General features: G+C 46.7%; 1 protein-coding gene across 1 annotated transcript in view; it reads right to left on the bottom strand.

Annotated features, from left to right (window-relative positions):
- Positions 1–19,596, bottom strand: part of jakmip1 (janus kinase and microtubule interacting protein 1) — a 33,469-nt gene that overhangs the window by 1,622 nt on the left and 12,251 nt on the right. The window contains exons 8-17 of the mRNA XM_067384370.1: positions 18,728–18,787; positions 17,526–17,645; positions 13,722–13,847; positions 13,296–13,379; positions 11,318–11,380; positions 11,133–11,231; positions 8,964–9,059; positions 668–721; positions 528–593; positions 371–439 (exon numbers count right to left, since the gene is read on the bottom strand). Of these exons, the coding sequence (XP_067240471.1) occupies positions 371–439; positions 528–593; positions 668–721; positions 8,964–9,059; positions 11,133–11,231; positions 11,318–11,380; positions 13,296–13,379; positions 13,722–13,847; positions 17,526–17,645; positions 18,728–18,787 (837 nt within the window). The remainder of the gene's footprint in view (positions 1–370; positions 440–527; positions 594–667; positions 722–8,963; positions 9,060–11,132; positions 11,232–11,317; positions 11,381–13,295; positions 13,380–13,721; positions 13,848–17,525; positions 17,646–18,727; positions 18,788–19,596) is intronic.

Below are 19,596 nucleotides of genomic sequence, written 5' to 3'. Positions count from 1 at the left end.
TGTGGGGACTTTCCATAGACTTCAATGCATTTTACACTGAACAAACTGTACATTCTATCCCCCTACCCTGCCCCTACCCCTAAACCTAACCCTCACAGGAAACTGTGCAAACTTTTACTTTTTCACAAAAACTCATTCTATATGATTTATAAACCCATTTACATTGTGGGGACCGCTGGCTGGTCCCCACGATGTAGGTGAACTCAGGTTTATATTACATCATGGGGACATTTGGTCCCCACAATGTAATATAAACAAAAGCACACACACACACACACACACACTCACACACACACACACTCACACACACACACATAATCGACTGTCATCAAGCCTCATCCATCACTGTGAGAACACACTCATCTCAGACCTTCTCGTTCTCCAGATCGATCATCTTCTGCGTCAGCGCGGCTTCGGTGCTGTCGATCTGCTTCAGCCACTGATCACAAACACAAAACAGTACTGTAGATCTACTGACAGATGAAGCCTATCATCTGTGAGGATCTGAAGAATGAAGGACATGATACCTTCTCACATAAAGACAGCACAGTTCCCGCCTGAATCACCGTCACCTGCTCCTCGTTCCGCAGGTTCTGTCAGCGAGAAGTTCATTTCAGCTCTATCGTGAGGAACAGTGACGTGTGCACAATATAACGACGATCCTTACCCCGTTATCTCCAAGAATGTCCAGCTTTTTCATGAGGTCAGGAATGATGACATCCTAAAGCAAACACACGAGAGGATGAGGTCATCGTACAGTACAGGTGCGCTGTGACATTTACAGTATATGAAGAACTGTACTGTATAGAGGACACAACTGTGACAGCAGGGCTGGACTGGGACAAAAAAATGGCCCTGGCATTTTTGCTCAGACCGGCCCACCACAATCGGTCGGACACCACCCACCAGAGTATTACAATTATTTGGTAGAGTTATTAAAAGTACACTTAGAGTAGGATTTCTAGATGGACAATGTGCTCCATGATATAAAAGCTAACCCTTAGAACGTGGATGTAGAATACTGATAATTCTATAAAGAATTAAAAAAAAAAATTTTTTTTTTCAATGAAACAGACAGCAGAAAAACTATAATTTACAATTACAAATATACTTTGTTTTAAACAGCACAAACCCCTGTTTAAGAATCAAACATTTACCTCTCATTGTTTAGATACTCCCCATTAAAAACAATGAAAAAGAAAACTATACTACCAAATTACTCACAAAAAACGTCCTAATAAAATGATAAGAATGCTATTCACTTGCCATAAACAACCAAGTGTTCATACCAGAGTAATAGGGTACAAGAGCTACAAAACATAACTTTTTATAGCCGAAAAGTGAGATCTAGTAGACCATCATCACGACTAACAGCTATAAATAGACACCTATAGTCTCGTTGTGAAATAAACACATCATCAGTAATATTACATTATAATAATAACCTGAATTTATTTATTTATTTATTTTTTTTTGAAAAATCAAATTGCATCATTTCAGGTTTTTCTATGAGAAGGGCCGTTACTGCATAAGTGAACTCTGATAGCTACAAGGGCACTGCTAACTACAAAAAACAGTGCAAAAAAACTTTTGCTGTGCTATTTGACTTTAGCACAGAGTGCTAAAGCTGAGTGACCAGTGCAGTATAGGTGACAGTCTGACTTTATAATAATGACGACAATTATGTTGTCTTATAATATTCATTCATTTAAGCATCGTCGTCGTCGTCGCATCATGAGTCCCTCGCTGTTAATCATGTAACATCTCGGTTACATAGGTAACCCTCGTTCCCTGAAGGAGGGAACGGAGACGTACGTCGGACAGACCGACGAATAGGAATCTCGCTAGAGAGGCCAATCTACTTCGAGTGTAACTAAACGAGCCAATGCACATTGGCATGCAATCATATGCATCAGCTGCTTGCCTCGCAGCGCGGGTATATAATGAGCAGCAGGTGCGTTGCATCTTCAGGTTTTCGCTGAGGAGCCGAACCGAGCAGGCGGCAGCATCAGCAGGACAACGCCTGTGGCGACGGGACGTACGTCTCCGTTCCCTCCTTCAGGGAACGAGGGTTACCTATGTAACCGAGACGTTCCCATTCAGTCGGTCACGTTCGACGTACGTCGGACAGACCGACGAATAGGAATCCCTACCAAAGCGCCACAGGAGCTGCCCTCTTCCAGCGCTCTGATGTGAGCCACCTGAACCCCCTTGCCTAAGGACGGTGGGACCAGGCTCACACAGAGAGGGTCGATCACTGTTGTTCCCAAAACCCACTCAGTGCGACAATTGGATAACGCTGGGAAAGCGTAGCCTTACATGCAATAAGGAACGCTGCGGAAGCCATATCCTTCCCCGAAGGAGTTATATGGATAAGTACATATGGACTAACCTTGTAGGTTGTACAACATATGGAAGAACTGGGGTGACTCCACTCGATGAGAGATGGGTTCTCCCAGAGGGATAGACACGGGCTTCGTTTAGGAGCAGCCGTGGAAAAAGCCATATGGGATCCCCGTAGGGTCACACATATGGAACCCAGCCTAAATCCGGTTCTCAAGGATACAACGGAGTATAGGCCTGGCGCCAGACGCTCCGCCACGTCGGCTGCCGAAGGGTAACCGGAGGACTCAACAGGGTCTGCCCGTAGGGACTCTCTGGAGAATAGAATGCGCATGTAGTGCAGCAAGCCGACACTAAGCCGGGGCCTCTCCGTGCCTCTGACCTGAGGCGAGAACACGGGAGGAGACCGGCTCGACACGAAGGCTATAGTATCTAGCGAACGTGTTAGGTGTCGCCCAGCCCGCAGCTCTACAAATGTCTGTTAGCGAGGCGCCACGAGCCAGCGCCCAGGAGGATGCCACACCTCTCGTGGAGTGGGCATGCAACCTGAGCGGGCAGGGGACGCCCTGAGCTTGGTAAGCCAGGGCGATGGCATCCACTATCCAGTGGGCCATCCTCTGCTTGGAGACAGCCTTTCCCTTCTGCTGGCCTCCGTAACAGACAAAGAGCTGGTCTGAGGTCCTGAAGGTTCGAGTTCTGTCTAAGTACAGTCGCAAGGCGCGAACTGGACAGAGCAAAGCCAGGGCTGGGTCTGCCTCCTCCGAGGGCAGCGCTTGCAGGCTCACTACCTGGTCCCTGAAGGGAGTGGTAGGAACCTTGGGCACGTAGCCAGGCCGGGGTCTCAGTACCACGTGGCTGTCACCCGGCCCGAACTCTAGGCACGATTCGTCGACCGAAAATGACTGCAGGTCCCCTACCCTCTTGATGGAGGCCAATGCCACCAGCAGCAAAGTCTTCATAGAGAGAATCTTTAAGTCTGCTGACAGCAAAGGCTCAAAGGGAGCAATCTGGAGTGCTCTGAGCACCAGAGTAAGGTCCCAAGAGGGTATGGAGGGGGACGAGGAGGATTTAACCGTCTCGCCCCCTAAGGAACCTGATGACCAGGTCGTGCTGACCAACAGATTTGCCATCTATGTGGTCGTGGTAAGCGGATATGGCAGCAGTATGGACTTTGAGGGTGGAGGGGGACAGCCTACGCTCCAACCCTTGCTGCAAGAAGGAAAGCACGACTCCGATCGAGCATCTTCGGGGGTCTTCTCGGCGAGAAGAACACCACTCGACGAACAGGTTCCACTTCGAGGCGTAAGCACGTCTCGTAGACAGTGCACGTGCCGAAGTGATGGTGTTAAGTACCTCAGGGGGTAAGTCACCTAGAACCTCCGCGTCCCGTCCAGGGACCAGACATGGAGTTTCCAGAGGTCTGGACGCGGGTGCCAAAGAGTGCCCCGTCTCTGAGAGAGGAGGTCCTTCCTCAGAGGGATGGGCCAGGGAGGGGCTGTCGCGAGGAGTGAGAGTTCTGGGAACCAGGTCCGGTTGGGCCAGTAAGGCGCAACTAACAAGACCTGCTCCTCGTCCTCCCTGACTTTGCACAGGGTCTGTGCAAGTAGGCTCACTGGGGGAAACGCATATTTGCGCAGGCCCCGGGGCCAGCTGTGAGCCAGTGCATCTGTCCCGAGTGTTCCCTCGGTCAGAGAGTAAAACAACTGGCAGTGGGAGGTTTCTGGTGAGGCAAACAGGTCTACCTGAGCCTCTCCGAACTCTCTCCAGATCAGCTGAACCACCTGGGGGTGGAGTCGCCACTCTCCGGGCAGCGCAGCTCGTGATAGCTCGTCGGCCACACGGTTGAGCACACCGGGGAAATGAATTGCGCGAAGCGACCTCAGATGCTTCCGACTCCACAGGAGGAGATGGCGGGCGAGTTGCGACATGCGACGGGAGCGTAGACCACCTTGGCGGTTGATGTACGCAACGGTCGCAGTGTTGTCCGTACGGACCAGTACATGCTTGTCGCGAAGCAGGCCTTTGAGGCGGCTCAGCGCAAGGCGTACTGCCAGCAACTCGAGGCAATTGATGTGCCAATGCAGATGGGGTCCCGTCCAAACCCCTGAGACTGCATGCCCGTTGTACGTGGCACCCCAGCCGGTGGTAGAAGCATCTGTGAAGACCACAGTATGCCGGGACACCTGTTCTTGAGGGACTCCTGCCCGAAGAAACAAGGGGTCCGACCACGGGCTGAAGGTACAGCGGCACTCCTGAGTGATTGGCACCCGGAACGTGCCGCGTTGCCACGCCCATCTCGGGACTCGGCCGTGAAGCCAGTGCTGAAGCGGTCTCATATGAAGCAGACCGAGCGGTGTTACAGCCGCTGCAGCCGCCATATGCCCCAGGAGCCTCTGAAAAAACTTCAGTGGGACCGCAGTCCTGCCATTGAACGTATTCAGGCAGTTCAACACCGACCGAGCACGTTCCTCTGTGAGGCGTGCTACCCGTTCGACCGAATCCAACTCCATACCGAGAAAAGAGATCCTCTGCACTGGGGCGAGTTTGCTCTTCTCCCAGTTGACCTGAAGCCCCAACTGGCTGAGGTGCCTGAGCACTAAGTCCCTGTGTTCGCACAACTGATCCCGAGACTGTGCTAGAATGAGCCAGTCGTCCAGGTAGTTGAGAATGCGAACACCCTGTTCTCTCATGGGAACAAGGGCTCCCTCCACGACTTTCGTGAAGACGCGGGGAGACAGGGCCAGCCCGAAGGGTAAGACTCTGTACTGATATGCTCGACCTTCGAACGCGAATCTCAGGAATGGCCTGTGTCGCGGAAGAATCGAAACATGAAAGTACGCGTCCTTCAGGTCGATCGCTGCAAACCAATCTCGGGGACGGATGCACACGAAAATGCGTTTCTGCGTAAGCATTTTGAACGGTAGCTTGTGAAGGCTCCGATTCAAAACTCGCAGGTCCAACATCGGTCGTAACCCGACGCTTTTCTTGGGTACAATGAAGTAGGGGCTGTAGAACCCTGACCTCAAATCGGCTGGAGGGACCGGCTCTATCGCGTCCTTCGCCAGTAGGACTGCGATCTCCGCACGCAGAACAGGGGACGCAGAACATCTTTCACTGAAGTGAAGAGGACGCCCCTGAACTTGGGGGGACGCCGGGCGAACTGAATCGCATAGCCGAGCCTGATGGTCCGGAGGAGCCAGCGAGACGGACTGGGGAGCGCTAGCCAGGCTCCCAGAGACCGCACCAGCGGCACCAAGGGGACCACCGGCGTACCCGCCGCGGGGCAGCGAGGTGGAACGCAGGGACGCGGCCCGGGAGGCTCTCTGTAAGAGGCGGCCCGAAGCGGGGTCACAGTGTGCTGTGCAACACTTACCTGCTTCCACGGGTGGACAGAGGGAGCAGTCGAGGATTTGCTTACCTGCTGCTCGCTGCTGTCCGCTGGCGACAGAAGAGGTGGATGAGAGTGGTGAGGTTCTAGCCCTCCCACTGCTCTCCGAGCCCTCTTCGGACCCGGAGATAAAGGAAACTGCTCTTTTATTGAAAATTTGGGTACCGCTGGTCGTTGAGCTAGCGGCGGAACAAAAGGAAACAACAAAAGATTCTCCACCCGGCCCTCCTCCGGGGGAAGGAGCGGTGCAGTCATCACCTCCTGAAGAGCAGTCCCCTCCATCTCCGGGTCGCCCGTCCTAGGGCCGCTTGGACTTGGCCTTGCCACCCTTCTTCTTGGGGGGTGGCTGGACGGGCTGGGCACCCCGCCCGCGACCGGCTCCACGGCGCCGCTTGGATGGAGGCTGCTGCTGCTGGGGCGCGGGAGCGGGGGCGGCTGCAGGGGGGCGCCCTCGGCGACGGGTAGTCTGAGGTGCCGCCGGCGGTGGAGGTGCAGCAGCTGACCGCCTCGGCAGGATGTGACTGATGGCCTCAGACTGCCTTTGTACAGCCGAGAACTGTTGGGCAAAGTTCTCGACCGCGTCGCCGAAAAGGCCGGTCTGGGACACGGGGCAGTTAAGAAACCTGACCTTGTCGGTATCCCTCATGTCCGCAAGACACAGCCAGAGATGGCGTTCCTGGACCACCATAGTGGACATCGCACGACCCACTGACCGCGCCGTAACCTTCGTCGCTCGAAGCGCGAGGTCCGTCGCGGCACGAAGTTCCTGGAGAACTTGTGGATCATGACCACCCTCGTGCAGGTCCCTCAGTGCCTTGGCCTGATGGACCTGCAACAACGCCATAGCGTGTAAGGCAGAGGCAGCTTCCCCACAGGCCTGATAAGCCTTGCCGGTAAGATCCGACGAGTACTTACAGGCCCGGGAAGGGAGAGACGGCTCCCCCCGCCAGGTGGAGTTAGGGCACAGTTGCATAGCAACGGCCCGTTCCACAGGGGGTATGCGCGTGTAACCCTTCGCTGCCCCGCCATCAAGGGTGGTGAGGGAGGAGGACCCACCGACACGGTTTCGGGCAGTAAAAGGTGCCGTCCACGTGCCTGTGAGCTCCTCATGCACCTCTGGGAAGAAGGGCACTGGGGTGGGGGGCTGAGAACCAGCCCTGGCCACCCCGAGATACCAGTCATCCAACCTCGAGGGTTCGGGACACGGTGGAGGATTCCACACGAGCCCGACCCTGTTGGCGGCCCGGGAAAGCATAGCCATCATTTCCGGGTCCGTGTCGGGCACAGTTGTCACCCCCGAAGGAGGCAACTGCGCCGACTCATCCTCCCCAGAAGTATCAGGCTCACCCTCCGATGCAGCGATCGACATCCGGTCGTCTGGGGGAGCTCCGAAGGAAACGGATGGTACACACCTCTGGGGTGGTCCACCACGTTCCGAGGGCAGCTCTACTGGCTGCGGAGCGCAAGAGGGGTGAGGGTTCCTAGGGAGTTGGTTCCCCGAAGGAAGCGCGCTCACCGTTATCCTCAAGTCACCAGCCCCGCCGCTCGCAGCAACCCTCTGAGGAGGATTGGAGCGAGGCGTCGGGACCGGGACTCCACCCCTTTGCAGAAAGTGGAGTCTCGACCGCAACTCCGCGATGGTCATCATCCCACAATGGGTACATGACTCATCCACAATCGCTGCCTCAGCGTGCCTTAAGCCCAAGCACGCGATACAGCGCTGGTGACCATCCCGAGGCGCCAGGTAACGACCGCATCCAGAAACACACAAGTAGAACGACATCTTTAAAAAGACGCGAACTACTCGTGTTAGCTCTTTCAAGGACTGACTCTTTTAGGTGCTGAAGCACGCAGGGGAATAGCCGCTGCAGCACAGACAGGGAATGTGCAGCCTGTCGTGTGCACTCTCCTTGAAGGCGCTCCTCTTACCAGCTGTAACAACAGCTTTTTAGCGCTCTAGGCGCACCGTTTCACCAGCCGTGAGAACGGCCTTCACGCTGATTACAGCTTGCTCAATCAAACAAAAGGCAAAAACAAAAACAAAAGGAGAATCGGCCCCGCTGCTGCGCTGTCCGCCTGCACCTCGCAACAAAGAGACGTCTTGAAGAGAGACTCGTTCACCACACTCGCTTTCAGTAGCTGTCTTCATGGAAGGTTTGGCTCCGAAGCGAAAAGCTGAAGATGCAACGCACCTGCTGCTCATTATATACCCGCGCTGCGAGGTAAGCAGCTGATGCATATGATTGCATGCCAATGTGCATTGGCTCGTTTAGTTACACTCGAAGTAGATTGGCCTCTCTAGCGAGATTCCTATTCGTCGGTCTGTCCGACGTACGTCGAACGTGACCGACTGAATGGGAACTACCCTGCTTACCGCTTCTATTATACTCTCCTGCTTACTCTGTCCCTCATTGGCTTCACTGTCAGACACCTGCTGCTCTTCTGCCTTACAGGTGTCTCCATGTTCTTCTATGTTCACCTGTTTTTGCACGTCAGGTACTGTAAGTTTGGAAACTGAAGCTATAGTAACCGCACTAAACATGCCTGTAATTTTTGCACGTTGAGGCATCAACCTATAAATTTTTTTGATTTTTTTTTTTTTTGCCCGCAACTTCTCCGCACCCCCCTTGCACTTGCACTTTTGTTTCTCCATCCTCCTAATCCACGGACGTTCTGGCGAAACAGAGGGGACGGAGTGGAATCTGTTAAGAGATGTGATTGGGCCAGCCCAGTGTCAGTATGGAAAATGAACCAATGGGCCGCTGTCCCTGCTTTATGGGCCGGTCGTTGGCCAATTTTATGTTTATTAAAAAAAATCAAGTGCGTCCTCAAGTGCGTCGGCCCACCGGGCATTTGCCCGGTATGCCAGATTACCAGTCCAGGCCTGCCACTGTGACATCCTGAACGACACGCTCCTTCATCCACATGATTTCTGCTCTCGTGTCTACGTTAGACTGATAGATGAGGCCCATTATTACTGTGCTTAGTGAATGAAGTACATTGACATTGGTAATTGTGGCATTAAATGATCATATGCCAGTTTGCGTGTGTGTGTGTGTGTGAGTGTGTGTGTGTGTTTTGTGTGTGTGTGTGTGTGAGTGTGTGTGAGAGTGTGTGTGTGTTTTGTGTGTGTGTGTTTTTGTGTGTGAGTGTGTTTTGTGTGTGTGTGTGTGTGTGTGTGTGTGTGTGTGTGTTTTGTGTGTGTGTTTTGTGTGTGTGTACATGTTTTCACCTTGACTCCCTCTTGTTGGCAGTGTAGCTGAAGGCTGCTGTTGTTTTCAGAGGCAGAGATCTGCAGGTTGAAGGCAGGAGAACGTCGTTCCCGCTCCTGTTGGATAAAAGAAGAACGGATGGTGAAATAAACAGAACTCTTCTTTCATTGCGTAACAGTATCTGTAGAGAAACTGTTGTTTTAAAGGGTTAGTTCACTCAAAATTACAACTCTGGAATTGTTCACCCAAAAAATAAACGTTCTCTCTTCAGTTAAACAGTTTAATTTTTAAAGAATATTCTGGCAGCTCTTCAACATACAATAAAATAATTCAAAATTTAAAAAAAGAAGCACATGGTCCATGCACTTTATTTCCATGTCTTCTAAAGCCATACTATGGATAGTGAAATAACTTTAATTTTGGCCTTTTTAACCCAAAACTATCATGTGACTTCAGGAGACTTTTATGACAGGCCTACTTTAATTTCATCATTTCTGGAGTGTTAACACTTGTGTTAAAAAAGTGCACTTAAACTGTACTGAATGTCCACTTGTGTACTCCAAATCATAAAAGCATCATAAAATGCCACTCAAGTACACTTAAAGACAGCACACCTTCATGGCTGTATTTCTTAACACACTTAAGTACGCTTTTAAAAAAATGCATTTGTAATAATGTCATATTTTTCCTAAAGTACGTCTAAATCATGTTTTAATAAACTTAAATGTACACTTATTCTGATGTGTTGACAAACATACTGAAGTACATGATTATCATTTGAACTGTACTCTCATTTGATATTACATTTAAAATTAATACTTAAATTAGTATCTAAATTTACAAAAATACAAATGACATTAAATTATATTTTAGTCAACCATAAATGTTCGGCAGTAACTTTAACCAAATTTCAAAGACAATAGAAGTAATTATGAAATTGCTTAAAAAATATATATACTTAAGTGGGTCAAAAAAGCACTAAATGCATTTAATATAAATTTAAACTATTACACTTTTTTGTGTGTGAATAACTTACAATTAAGTGTGGGAAAACATTACATTCAGTTCACACTTTTAAAGCGTATATTAATATTTGACTTGCATGAAAACGTGTCCAGGATATTCTTCAAAAACATTCACTACTTGTTCAACAGAACAAAGAAAGAAATACGAGTTTGAACGACGCGGGGTTATGAGGATATTTTTGGGAGATCTGCAGAATCTGTAGATGTTATTATATCACACGAAATCAAACATTACAGAACAGATCTATGAATATTGTTGAATATTATAATCTCTGTGACACTGCTTATGTTTCTCTGCTGCAAATCACTTTAGATAAAGCCTGATAAATGTAAAAGTAATGGCTGACACCATTATCACTGTCACATGACCTAACCAACATAGAAGATCCACAGAATGTTTTAAAACATTAAGAATAGAAATTCTAGCATGATGCTGAAAGATATTTGAAGGTATTATTATGAAAATGTTTTCATCAATAAAACAGAAATCAATGCTGTTTGGACTCTTTTATGCTCCACAGAAGAAAGAAGGTCTTACAGAGACTCTTATAGAGTAAATGATGAATGTCCATTTTTGGGTGAACTATCACTTTAAACGCTTACATAATCAGAAGTTTCAAGCATTAAAATAAGCTAAAACAAAAGCATGGACCATCAAAACTTCTGATGAAGAGTGAATGCAGTAATGTGAAAGTGTAGCTGCAGTTACTCTATACTTTCTGTAATGAAGGACATTCTCACAAATACTTCATCATGAACACACGAAATATTCACATTTCATAAAAGATGCATGACATTATGAAAGCAAACAAGAACAGTGCATATTTTGGGATGATGATGTGTCGAATGAGATTTGACAATCATTAAATAATAGTGAATCTGCATGAAAACAAATGTTTCAAAGACTGGATAAACGTCACACAAATAAAACATGCGGGAGCTGCAGTCAAAAAGAAAAAGATTGGAGTTTCATTCAAATAACTTTTATTCCATTGAAATGTATATTTAACAAAACAATAGTGATATAAATATACAGATTTTAAAACAAAAATACATTTAAAAATATGTATGAAGGCGTGCGACTCAAAGGCGTGCAGTGGACTCGTGTGAGCAGACGTGAGCCGGGATGGAGCGCTGCTGCGGGAGCAAAACACACTCTCTTACTTCCAGCTCCAGGATACGGAACTCCAGAAGCTCGTTCTGATCCAGGGTGTCTCGAACCTCCGAGCGTAAGCGCGTTTCACGCTGCTCCAGCGATGCTATCTACCACACACACACACACACACACCGGAGCAATGTTAAGGGTTTGTGTTTGAGTGTGTGTGTATTAGAGGACACGACGGCTGTACCTTCTCTCTGAGCTCCTGATTCACCCTGATGAGGTTCTGCTTCTCCTCCGCCCACCTCGAGTCCTGCAGCACACAAACACACACACAAACACACACACCACTACAATTACACTAATAATACTTGTCTAACACTCCTATTCAACACTACACACATACACACACTCATTCACTCGTCAATCAAAACACAACAAATAAATAACAAATAATCAGTCTGAAACATACAGCTCAACATAAACAGAGCACACGCGCACACACACACACACACACACACACACACACACACACACACACACACACACAGAGAAAAATGAGGAGTTAAAGATGGAGAAATGGCTGAGATTTATTAGGCCACATGCAGGAAAAGCCAATTCATATTTTACAGGAAAAAGAAGCTCAAGCAACCAATGAGAGATGAGCAGAGAACAGAAGAGGAACACATGCAGGAGCAGCTGACCAATCACAAACAACCAATCATCGAGCCACAAATGGTGCATTAGCATAATCCTGTACTATTGAGCAGCAGAGCAGTGGATCTCAACCTCCAAACACTGTCCACAACAACATCTGCAGGTCCTTCAACTAAAAGATTATATTTCTTGCCATATCCAGAAAGGTGAATATCTGTTATAAAATAATGATTTTAGCTGTTTTAGCTTATTTTAATGCTTGTTTTGTCTACGATTTTGAGCCGCTGGTTGAGATCCACAGTAATCAGGTTTTCAGAACACACTGATGCACCTTCCCACAATGCAATGCATTTCCATTATCAGTGTGATGGATGAACTGGAAATAAAATAAACTTTGATTTTTAAACTTTTTCTAAATGTATTATTTGATCGAACCGCCAAAAAATGGATTAAAATTCCACACTTTTATTTCTGGAACGATATCTGGACATCATTCACAGAATATGATGATCATGCAGAAGTGAATTATTTCTCAGTTCTGTTTTACTATATTTAAAGGGTCGTGAAACACTAAATGTTTTTAGTTGTTAGCGTCGCACATCATAGAAGAATTCAGCTCAACACTGGGAGTAAAAACTCTTGTTTAACGACAACAACCCTTCCTGTGAGCTACAGGCTGTTAGCAGATCTTATATTCTTTTGTTGAAGCCATCTGTAAGTATTATTTCAATTATTTTTTAAATAAATGTGTTTAACAGCAGAATTATGATGACAAACTACATTACCCATGATGCTGTAGAGAGAATCCAACCAATCAGATTGTAGCGGAGAATCGTGCCAAAACAAAAACTCTCTCCAAAGAATATCTAAAGATTGTAATGATTATGTCACTGTGAATGACATCATCAAGTGCTCAAAATCTCAAAATACTTCAATATTTGTGCATGTGTACATATTATATATGCTATATGTATATATATATATATATATATATATATAGAGAGAGAGAGAGAGAGAGAGAGAGAGTGAATTCATGGTGATTGGGACACTTTTTGCCTTTGAGATGAATTGGAAAAGTGTTCAATCAACCTGAATTCACCCTATATATATATATGTATATATATATAACAACATAAAAATATATTGTTTCTGTTTCTGACTTTTTAAACATCCCTATGGGGAAATGTATGGTGTTTCATGACCCTTTGAAAACAGTAGGCAGATCAGCGATATATTTGTGTCCTCGATCTCCCTCGGTCTGTGGTCAGCGATCAGGATGAAGCAGTTCTCAAGGTTAGGAGACGCCAGGACACAAATAACACCAAAACTTGATTGATCTGAATAAAATATACAGTATAAACCTGCATAACCTGTATACTTGCACTGTTCAGCTGAAGTAAATGTAAAGAAATAAGGAATTTGACAGAATCTTGCGGGTGAAGTCACATGATTTGGAGCCACATCCTCTCTGTGTAGCGCCAGCACACAAGCATGGCTGTCAGAAAGACCAGCAGCGAGGCCAACGTGACTGGAGTCAGGGGTGTCTTCTCCCCGCCCGCTGTCTTATTTACCTGCCCCTTCTCTGCCAGGCTCCGCTCCAGGTCTGCAATCCGTGCCTGACAGCCAATCAGCTCCGTCTGCAGCTGCTCCCGCGTCTGACGGACAGAGCACAGAGCCAATCAAAGAGCCAGCCTAGGGCATGCGTGCGCAGAAACATGGACTATATCGGCTTCTTTCGAATTTCAAATCAATTATTAATTTTGGTAAGGAATTTTCTGAGGCAGGAATTTTCGGCCATGCTTGCTACAATGCTGGCAGTGATCGACAGCTGAGTGGAATTTCAGTGTGGGAAAGGAGATTCTGAGAAGGTCTTGAAGTTCAATTCAACTGGATTTAAACACTGATTGAGATTTAAAATAAATATGGGAAAGAAAAGGATCCTTCAGAATGTCCCGTGTGGCGCGGTCAGGCATGCGTCTGTGGGGTCGCGACCTCACCCTGCAGTGCCTCTCGGGGTCCAGCGGTCCCGCCGTCTCCTGCAGAAGGGCGTACGCTCGCTGCAGCGCCTGGTACTCGCGCGTCAGCTGACGGAACCGCAGCTCCGCCTCCTCCCGGGAGAAGCCCTGCCCGACAACAGAAGCAGTCCCGAGTGTCACATCTGTCATTCCCAGATATTATCATATGAAATCATTGCAGATTCACCATCATAAATCAGGATAAAAATAGTTATCTCTATTTGCAGTGTGAATATCTTATGGAAAGGAGCTGAAACGACATCAGGACAAGAGATAAAATGTTTCCGTCCACCTAGTGCCGGATGGAAACGGCAAGATGAGAATAAATTCTAAAAATGTGCATTAAAAAACGTAATCATTTTTTATCTGTAAGGAAAACATGCACTTAAACTACGATGGAAACACATTCATAGAATAAATCCCTCATGTGCCTCAGCAGAGGCTATGATTGGATAACTGGACTAACCAGCAGACCAATCGCATCGCAGCATCTCAAATGTTGGATTGAGTCTGTCATCAGAATGATTTGGTTTAATTCCTCCAGAAGCGTCTCATGCGATTGTGTTCCCAAACACCAGCATCCGAACGCAAGATCACATGACAGCGTTTATTGTGTTTCGTCTGACGCTCTGAGACAAACTCATGTAAGTTCAGGCTCTTTCTCCTCCATCATGAATATTTATTACTAATATTTTGTGCCAATTTCCCAGGAAGTGATGATTTTGTTCTCTTGAACACACGGGATTGAGACGCTGATTTATTCACATATGTTTATGCCATATTCCAGTTAAATTTACTTTAAACACAAAATGTTTCTTTTATTCAGATCAAGTCAAATTTATTTGTATAGCTCTTTTCACAACACACACTTTTCAGAAAATCATGATGTTTATAATTTATCTTTATAAAATACCTTCATGCCTTATAGTCAGATTTATCATATTAAATCAGGGCGATAATACAGTTTATATTCTGTGACGATACAAACAGTCACGCAGTTGAGTTTGATATATGTTATACATCGCTGTACGTACCGTATGTTTGCAACTTGGATATAATATATATATTACAGCTTTATACACAGAAGTGTCCAATAATACAGTTTACATTTTACAACAATATGAACAGTAAATCATTTTTAGTGAGTGAAATCGTATCTAACGAAGCGCAGCACATTGGAGCGAACACCAGAAGAACACACTGTGAAGGGATGATCTTAATGACTCGCTGTTAATCCCGCGGCTCGTTAACGAGATCCGCAGGTACTGATGAACGAGAGAACGCCTCGTGATCCCTGGAGCACCTCTGACCGAACAACACGCCTGAACAACTCAACACACACTCTCTCCGATCCCCGACATCAACACACTCTCTCCGATCCCTGACACCAACACACACTCTCTCCGATCCCCGACATCAACACACTCTCTCCGATCCCTGACATCAACACACACTCTCTCCGATCCCTGACATCAACACACACTCTCTCCGATCCCTGACATCAACACACACTCTCTCCGATCCCCGACATCAACACACACTCTCTCCGATCCCTGACACCAACACACACTCTCTCCGATCCCTGACATCAACACACACTCTCTCCGATCCCCGACACCAACACACACTCTCTCCGATCCCCGACATCAACACACACTCTCTCCGATCCCTGACATCAACACACACTCTCTCCGATCCCTGACATCAACACACACTCTCTCCGATCCCTGACATCAACACACACTCTCTCCGATCCCTGACATCAACACACACTCTCTCCGATCCCTGACATCAACACACACTCTCTCCGATCCCTGACATCAACACACACTCTCTCCGATCCCTGACATCAACACACACTCTCTCCGATCCCTGACATCAACACACACTCTCTCCGATCCCTGACACCAACACACACTCTCTCCGATCCCCGACATCAACACACACTCTCTCCGATCCCTGACATCAACACACACTCTCTCCGATCCCTGACATCAACACACACTCTCTCCGATCCCTGACATCAACACACACTCTCTCCGATCCCTGACATCAACACACACTCTCTCCGATCCCTGACATCAACACACACTCTCTCCGATCCCTGACATCAACACACACTCTCTCCGATCCCTGACATCAACACACACTCTCTCCGATCCCTGACATCAACACACACTCTCTCCGATCCCTGACATCAACACACACTCTCTCCGATCCCTGACACCAACACACACTCTCTCCGATCCCTGACACCAACACACACTCTCTCCGATCCCTGACATCAACACACACTCTCTCCGATCCCTGACATCAACACACACTCTCTCCGATCCCTGACATCAACACACACTCTCTCCGATCCCTGACATCAACACACACTCTCTCCGATCCCTGACATCAACACACACTCTCTCCGATCCCTGACATCAACACACACTCTCTCCGATCCCCGACATCAACACACACTCTCTCCGATCCCTGACATCAACACACACTCTCTCCGATCCCTGACATCAACACACACTCTCTCCGATCCCTGACATCAACACACACTCTCTCCGATCCCTGACACCAACACACACTCTCTCCGATCCCTGACATCAACACACACTCTCTCCGATCCCTGACATCAACACACACTCTCTCCGATCCCTGACATCAACACACACTCTCTCCGATCCCTGACATCAACACACACTCTCTCCGATCCCTGACACCAACACACACTCTCTCCGATCCCTGACATCAACACACACTCTCTCCGATCCCTGACATCAACACACACTCTCTCCGATCCCTGACACCAACACACACTCTCTCCGATCCCTGACACCAACACACACTCTCTCCGATCCCTGACATCAACACACACTCTCTCCGATCCCTGACATCAACACACACTCTCTCCGATCCCTGACATCAACACACACTCTCTCCGATCCCTGACATCAACACACACTCTCTCCGATCCCTGACATCAACACACACTCTCTCCGATCCCTGACACCAACACACACTCTCTCCGATCCCTGACATCAACACACACTCTCTCCGATCCCTGACATCAACACACACTTTCAGAAGAACATCAGATTGTTGTTAATGATGCTGAAGAAGTTGTTGGTCTTGTTTTGTGTTTTATAGAGAGTTCAGGGATGATGCAGGATTCTTTCTTATATGGTTTATGAGTTTGTATTTTAAGCACAAAATAATATCATGTTTCTCCTCACACTATCTGATGTATTATTCATGTCCGTCGAACAAAAGTGTTTGGTTCATATGTACACTACTGTTCAAACGTTTGGGATCAAAAGAAGAAAGAAATTAATACTTTTATTCATCAAGGACGCATTAAATTGATCAAAAGTTAAAGACATTTATAATGTTGCAAAAGATTCTATTTCAAATAAATGCTGTTCTTTTGAACTTTATATTCACCAAAGAATCCTGAAGAATAAAATGTATGACGGATTTCACAAAAATATGAATGTTTTCAACATTGATAATAATCATAAATGTTTCTTGAGCATCAAATCATCATATCAGAATGATTTCTGAAGGATCATGTGACACTGAAGACTGGAGTAATGAAGCTGAAAATTCAGCTTTGATCACAGGAATAAATTACACTTTACTATATATTCACATAGAAAACAGCTGATTTACACTGGAATAATATTTCACAATTTTTATGTATTTTTGATCAAACAAGTGAAGTCTTGCCGATCATGAGAGACTCTTTCAGAAACATTAGTGTTCATGCAGGTGTAAATCATGACATACGTCTTCGAGGTCCTCTTCGGGGGTGGCGGGCGTGTGATCCGTGTTATATGACGTCAGAGACGACGTTTCAGAATCCACAGATTCTTCATCAAATCCAAAATATGTCTCCACAACATGCCTCTGAAAGAGAGAATCACGTGTTCAGATGAAATAAATCACTCACTAACCTACAATACGCCAAACACCTCCTCTCTTCAGTTCACACAGAGAAAACAAGTGCGAACGCTGGTAACATGTGACCTGCCCAGAGCAGCATCACATGATCATCTCTGCTTCTTCTGGCATTAAGTGCATTACTGCAGATGATTATTTTTACAGACTGAAGGATCAAAGTTCATGTCAGCAGATTCAGTGAGCACAGCTTGACTCGCTTCTGAATCCATAACCAGCGTTAAATAAAATCATTAATGAAGTGTCAGATCTTACCATCGTGTTTGTAGGTCATCTCCTGACAGCCGGAGAAATACAGACACACCAGAGCGCACAGACACAGGAACATGGAGAGGTACAGCACCAGCAGGAAGTACTCTGGCATGCTGAGCGTCTAAAAACACCCCCCAAAACCCTCTTCCTCAGAGCCACTCGTGTGTGTGTGTGTGTGTGTGTCACGCCAGAGTCTGATGCTCCTCGCTTACGTGAGTTTATAGTCATGTCCGCTGACTCCACCTCCTTAGCAACAGTTCTGGAGAACCAACAACTACAGCACAGCCCACAGCGCCTCACACACTCTCACACACACACACACACACACACACACACACACACACACACACACATACACAGGTGTACCTGATCAGAACAGACAGGACAGAATCACACACACTTATCTCTTTATTTATCTCATTCACTCAGGATCATCCTCAAAAGTTCCTAAGGAGGTTTTGTCAGATTCAGGGACAAATTTGTACCAAAATTATAGCAAATAAATCCAAACTGAGGGTTAGAGACTTCTGCGTATACAGACTCGTATACAGTTTGTTTGGGGGACTGACGTAACCCTTTACACAAGAACAGAAATCTGGAGAATGCATGAGAAAGAAAAGAGAAGCGGAAGGTCCCGAGAGGCCAATTAAAGTGCGGCGTAACGGCGCTCACACACTCCTCAGAGGAGACGGTTGCTTAGAGACGGAGTCCGTACACTTCACAGAACCGGGAGCGAAACTTCCTCAAACGTGTCTCTATGAATGACAGGACTCGCTCACCTTCGGTAACTTGATGTTTTTCCGCCTGTTCTTTTTGTTGATTATCAGCCGGTCCCGCTCCTGAAAGCACATCCAGACGTCTCCGTAAACACTTTAGATTAGGGTCCAGTTCTCACTGTTAACTAGTGGCTGATTATCAGCATATGGCTGAGATATTGACTGTTTATTAGTGCTTATAAAGCACATATCAGTGCCTTACTCTGCATGATCATATTATACATCCCAACACCTAAACTTAACAACTACATTACTAACTGTTAATAAGCAGTAATTAGGAGTTTACTGAAGCAAAAGTCATAGTTAATAGTGAGAACTGGACCCTAAACTAAAGTGTGATCAACTTACAAATACAATACACACACACACACACACACACACACACACACACACACACACACACACACACACACACACACACACACACACACACGTTTACACTACTGTTCAAAAGTCTGTAAGGGTATGTTTACACAACAACAACATACAAAAACAGAAAAGCTTTTCCTTTGTGTTTTTCACATACAGACAACAAATCAAACCTCGTTCACATTCTGGGAAATCATCTAAAATCGCTGTATTCTGCTGTCAGGCCAGTAGATGGCCAAGTCCCCAAACACCGTTGTCATGTAAATGAACAGCCAAAACACATAAAAAGATTTCCATTTTTAGGCTACGTCTGTATTATTATATGTTTTATGTTATGTTTATTCTATGTCTGCATTTGAAGCCAGTCCTTCGTTCACACTGAGACGCGTTTGTAACCTGTGAAAACTGATCTGAGTCTCTCTCATGATTTCAAGATTCAGATATCTTTACTGAAATCTTTTCTCTCTCTCTCAGGTGGAATCATCACAAAACGCTGTTTTCAC

This window comes from Chanodichthys erythropterus, chromosome 1 (genome assembly GCF_024489055.1).
Source record: "Chanodichthys erythropterus isolate Z2021 chromosome 1, ASM2448905v1, whole genome shotgun sequence".
Taxonomy (NCBI): domain Eukaryota; kingdom Metazoa; phylum Chordata; class Actinopteri; order Cypriniformes; family Xenocyprididae; genus Chanodichthys; species Chanodichthys erythropterus.
Note: the sequence above shows the minus strand (reverse complement) of the source record. Positions and strands in the feature narration are given on the sequence as shown.